Source organism: Poecilia reticulata, chromosome 18 (genome assembly GCF_904066995.2).
Source record: "Poecilia reticulata chromosome 18, P_reticulata-male-v2, whole genome shotgun sequence".
Classification (NCBI taxonomy): domain Eukaryota; kingdom Metazoa; phylum Chordata; class Actinopteri; order Cyprinodontiformes; family Poeciliidae; genus Poecilia; species Poecilia reticulata.
Window position 1 is genome coordinate 2855784 of NC_088847.1, and position 6078 is coordinate 2861861.

The window sequence follows — 6078 nt, forward strand, 5'->3', positions numbered from 1 at the left end:
AGCTCATTTCCTGCACACGCCTGTGCACGGCGGCTCTGGATGTTTCTACTCCAGACTCAGTCCACTGCTTCCGCAGGTCCCCCAAGGTCTGGAATCGGTCCTTCTCCACAATCTTCCTCAGGGTCCGGTCACCTCTTCTCGTTGTGCAGCGTTTTCTGCCAGACTTTTTCCTTCCCTCAGATTTCCCACTGAGGTGCCTTGATACAGCACTCTGGGAACAGCCTATTTGTTCATAAATTTCTTTCTGTCTCTTACCCTCTTACTTGAGGGCGTCAATGATGTCCTTCTGGACAGCAGTCAGGTCAGCAGTCTTACCCATGATTGTGGTTTTGAGTAATGAACCAGGCTGGGAGTTTTTAAAAGTCTCAGGAATCTTTTGCAGGTGTTTATAGTTACTTTGTTGATTCAGATGATGAGGTTAACTGCTCGTTCAGAGAACCTTTTCATGATATGCTAATTTTTTGAGGCAGGGATTTTGGGTTTTCATGAGCTGTATGACAAAATCATCAGTATAAAAACAATAAAAGACCTGAAATATTTCAGTTGGTGTGCAATGAATCTATAATATATGACAGTTTAATTTTTATCATTACATTATGGAAAATAATAAACTTTATCACAATATGCTAATATTTTGAGAAGGACCTGTATATCAGTATGTTTCTGCATACACGCTTTAAAACAAGTTTGTGCGATTTACAAAATCTCATATTTAATCACCTATCAGCTGCTGGTGTAGTGAGTTGTAATGAGCTGCTATACATGTGGTATGTTTTATTATAGATGCTGGTCAAATATACATATAAATACATAAAAATATAAATACCCTGTTGATGATCCGTCCTTGATGGCCAAAACTGATAGACATGGGAGTTGGCTCTTAACAAAGCACCAATGTTCAAAGGATGACAAACTGTACCAAAAGAAAAGTTCTTTGGGTGGAAACACGCTATAGGTGCTTGCTGACAAGCAAGCCTCCCCTAAGCCTGGCGCCACAGGCTGCTCCAGTCTGCCTGATCTGGGGAAAGTTTCTTGTGATCAGCCATTTCGCCAAACTGCTCTTAGTCTGACCTCTACCCTGAAACTGCCATGTCATACTCCACCAGGAGCTAACGCTCCAGATAACAATCCCTCTCCACTTTAAGATGGCCAACATAACTACCTGAAAGAAAATAAAGCAAAGTAGCTTTCTAATGCACCGCTGCCATGCTTTCTATGTTCCACTGCATTGCTTTGGGTCAGACAGTCAATGTTCTGTGTTACATAATGTACATGACCTGAGAAGGTCATCATTACATACTCAGCATACAAGGGTTGTAAAACATTTCTGACATTTTAATTTGGGTACCAACTGTCCAAACCATGACATCACCAGTGGACCAGTGATCTCCACCATTTTAGTTACACCATTTTAGTTGTTTTAAGATTTTGGAGGGGATTCTGGTTTTCATTCCCTAAACTAGACAAAATGATAACCACCAAAATTTAAAACCAAGCTTCAGTGGAAAATGTGATGAAAGTGCAGTGTTTCTATATCACAATAAAAATGGCAGCATAGCTCAGTGAAAGCTTCTGATGTATGCTTGGGCGCTATTTTTTATCTATTAAGGGATTACAGTGTTGTACAATTTGTGAATAAAGTCCATCAATTGATAAGATAAATAAACACAGTCATCGGCACTTATAGGATAGGACAGGGTTGGTCTTTATCAGTTTTCTGTCATTCTGATGACAGATAGTGGCATATAGCTCTGAGTCAGCCATTCTGAGATCACCACTGACCATGGCACAAACCGCATAACTAAAAATATTAAACATCAAAACCTGTCAAAATTATTGGACATCCATAACTCACAATAACCACCACCAAAGAATGACGCATTGATATTCAAAGTGTATTATTAATTAATAGCTTCTAAAACATGGACAGCTTGCAGTGTTTTATTTATTTTTTTATTCTATGTGACTCTAAGACGCTGAATTATTGTACCTAACAAGCCATATTTTTAATGGAAACTTATTTCCACCCACACAATCAGACAAATTACAGATTAGGTCATAATTCAGATGATAATTAACTTGTATTTCCTTATCTCCTGTTGCTCCGCCTTTAACTGCTGCACCCTTAGTAACATATTTAAGCATCTCATCAGTTTCCACCAGTTGCATCTGATCACTGAAGCGGTTTGGAATTTAATTAAGTATTTGATCAACCGGATCTATTCAAAGAAACTGATTTCTTTTGCTTAAGGACAAATTCTCCATCCGTCAGGCAAAATGTGCACAGGGGCATGCTCCAAGTTTATTGCCATCCCTCTCTATGTCCTGGCTCTGGTGTCGGTCATCTGCAACATCATGCTCTTCTTCCCTGACTTTAGTACTGACTATGCAAGTGCAGACAGCAAAAGTGAGCCAAAGCTCACAGATGAAGTGAAATATATGGGAGGCTTTATTGGAGGAGGAATCATGGTGAGTAGATTACCTGCTATGTTGTGGATGGAATGTTTGTTTTAAAGATTTGAGCCGAGGAATGACAGGCAGAGCAGTGTGGTTTACCTTCATAACAATCAAAATGCTTCTTTAGTCAGGTAGGCCTACAGGAATCAGGCTTTGATGCTTTGATACAAGCCAAATAAGGAGAACTTGATTATCAGGAACGTTCCTGCCTCATTCTTTTTTTTGACTTGCTCAGCTTTCAGTCTCTTGGGACCACATCACAGATTTCTTTTTAAATAATTGATAGTTTTATTGGTAACAGAGGAATTTAAAGATTTTAATGCCTTTTTTACAGATTTTTTTTTGGCTTGAGAGGATTATCAAGCAAAATCCAGCTAGTCAAAAAACTGGCGGTAATCTCATTGAGAGCAATAAAACTACTTTATGGTGTAATTTAAAGACGCACGGTAACTGCTGGTAACAGTACTCCTTTGCTAAAGGATAGATTTGCAGAGTTACACTAACAAAAATATCTTCAAACTGAAAATGAATGTTTAACATTTTAACATTTGTCCAGGTTCCCTTCAGTTTTCTGTAGTTATTTCTCTATTTTTTCGTTACAATGTGAATTTTTCACAGCTCAGTGTTTGGACAGGTAGATCACATAACTCTGATGTTTCTCCCCCTGTGCTCTCTTGACTTTTTTCATCTCAAAGATCCTTATTCCTGCCATTCACATTCATCTGACAAGTGCACAGAAGTGCTGCTCCAACCGCTGTGGGGTGAGTTGTACCCTTGGCACTAATTAATTATGTCTCACAGTCACTCAGTTGATCAGCAGTGATAAGGGCCAGGCTGCATGGTTGGAAAGCAGGAAGAGTTGACCTAAGATTAACTATTAATACCATAAATCTGTTACATAAGCAAGTCCAGGTTGATGCTTGATAAGGGGTGGTCGGAGTCACCTGGTTTAACTTTTTCAATCAGGGCAACGATTTGATGCTTGGGTTGTCAGGATCTGATGGTTCAACCTGCGAATGAACCATTAAATGTTAAATAGTTTTAACTTCCTTTAGTCAGACCACCAATATCAAAGAGCTTAACTCTTCTGATTCTACCTGTTGATGTCGATCAGGCCAAAAGGGATGAAGCCAGCATCTTTTACTCTTTACCACCAAAATGTTGCCCATAAGTCATTTTGACAAATGAAATTTAAAAGCCATGTTAAAAATGTTTGTTGTGATTGAAGCATGAAAAGTTAATTACAGGATTTGTATCGCAATACAGTTATGCATATTGTTTTTGTACTAAATGGTAAAAATGCTAAAGTTTAGATCTCTGGTTCAGTAAATTAAGTTAACCATCTTTAACCAGAACCTCAAAATATCCAGGATGAAGAAGAAATTAGCTGCCAAAGAAATTTATCTGGTGTCATTTTGTAAGCATCACATCTTCAGGATACTTGATACAAACAAATGCAGTTCAAAGATGATTCAGTGCCTCAATAATGCATGAATTACAACCTGCACTGGAACCGGTCCAATCCAAAGAAGTAGCCTAATACCTGAAGGGAAGCTTTTCAGCAGTTTAAAACACACAGGCTGTATTAAGCTGGGCAACCAGTGGAGTGGATTCATCTGCTAATTTGACTTCATTAAGATGAAATAAATGCTTGGATGGCTCCTAGTGTGGAGTTTTAAATGATCGATTCACTTCAATCCCAGCTGGCTGCTCCTGTACTCATCTGGGCTTCTGTGGGTTCCATCAGTCCAAAGCTACACTAACATCTGAATGATTGCATTGTCATCATTTGTACTCACAGTACTATGCAGATCTAGAATGAACACTTTACTGTTATTACTGATCTTTGAGCTGTGTGCCATGCCTTTAGTTTTATGACTGTAGAGCCATAATCTAACCTTGCCTTGTGTTCTGTGTGGAGATGTTCCTGTCCATTGGGTTTGCTGCGATTGGTGTGGTGGGAGCCATTTACAGTTTGGCCGTTGCAGCTGTGGGTCTTCAAAATGGGCCAGTTTGTCAATATACGGCAGAAAATGGCACTAATATTTGGGGAAGACCCTTTATGGACAGGTATGTAGTTTTACCTGAAACTACTGTGAGAGGAGGGTTCATTTAATAATTATATTTTAAATATTTGCTATTTTCCTCTTTTGTGATAATGCAACCCCTTTTTCTTCCTTTTAGTGATGGAAATTATCTGAGTAACAAGGACAGTTGGAAAACTTGTTTGGTACCAGACAATGTGGTTGAATTCAACTTAGGGTTGTTCTCCACCCTGCTGGTGGCCGCCGCCCTGGAGGTCATCCTCTGTGCCTTCCAGATGATCAACGGACTGTTTGGCTGTATCTGTGGAACCTGCTCTGATAAGGATGAGGATGTAAGCCCATAAAGTCCAGTTTTATATATATATATATATATATATATATATATATATATATATATATATATATATATATATATATTTAATATATATATATATATATATATATATATATATATATATATATATATATATATATATATATATATATATATATATATATATATAAAGCATATAAGTGACTAGAAAACAGTATAAGAAGTTAGAGGGGAATTTGGAAGTCCTTTGTTCTCTGCAGGAAGGTGATGCAGCACGATGTCTGATCTCTGTCTCTGTCTTCTCCACAGTAAAGCAAAGCAGATCAACTTCACACCATGACTTCTTGACGAAGACCTGAGAGAGATTTTTTACCATCACTGTCAGCATGAACCAATAGGTTTCTCTTTTCCATAATATTTAAAACAATAGTTTACGCCTAACTGGCAACACTACAGGCTTGCTGTTTGTGCTTTAAATGTCCATTACTGATATGGATTCGTCAAGAGGATTGACTGGGATTACTGCTGATTGTATCTTTTGTTTGCATTTCTTCAAATATTAAAATTTTAAATCTCATCTCGGATACATTATGTACTTGAGCATGTAAAGTTACTTTTTATGTTTTGTAATAAAACTTTGAACACATCATATATATATTTTTTCTCTTTTTATGTTTTGTTTCCAGTAAAATAATACCTGACCAGATCTGAAAATATAAAGTCAACTTTCCAGATGGTTTTGTATTCTCCTGTAAACACTTCTAGAACTTGATCAAAATTTTCTGATAAATGTTGTGAGAGATGCAAAAATGACTGGAAAGGACATGTTGCTCCTTGGCACATGTATTTTTCTATCACAACCATAAATTATCAATGCAAAATATATTTTAAATGAAAATTGAATAAAATCAGTAACATCTGTTAATTATTTAAAGAACTTTAAATGCAAAAAAAAAAAAAAAACTGACAAACTATTACAAGCAACTGAGGTGAAGCAAATAATGTAAAGACCAACAGTCCTGGGCTGGAGGATGAAGGTGATGTTTAAAACAAATACTGAATAAGGAGATGCTGGAAGTTTGATGCAGGTGCAATAAAACGCTAAAAGATGAGTGTGTGAAGAAAACAGTACAAGTCTACAGCCAGTGGAGAGGTGAATGTCAGCGTTGGGTCTGGGTTGACCCTTCTAAATCTATCATCTCACAGTTCCGGTGTTGCGTCAATCCGCGTTTCCCCATCAGATACGGTTCCACCTGCAGCTGT

General features: G+C 37.6%; 1 protein-coding gene across 1 annotated transcript; it reads left to right on the forward strand.

Moving 5' to 3' along the window:
- The first annotated feature begins 2136 nt into the window (after nucleotides 1-2136).
- Nucleotides 2137-5468, forward strand: tm4sf21b (transmembrane 4 L six family member 21b). The gene is made up of 5 exons (XM_008434967.3): nucleotides 2137-2469; nucleotides 3153-3218; nucleotides 4379-4527; nucleotides 4642-4834; nucleotides 5125-5468. Exons 1-5 carry the CDS (start codon nucleotides 2278-2280, stop codon nucleotides 5125-5127), a joined length of 603 nt encoding a protein of 200 aa, XP_008433189.1. The 5' UTR covers nucleotides 2137-2277; the 3' UTR covers nucleotides 5128-5468.
- Nucleotides 5469-6078: the final 610 nt, after the last annotated feature.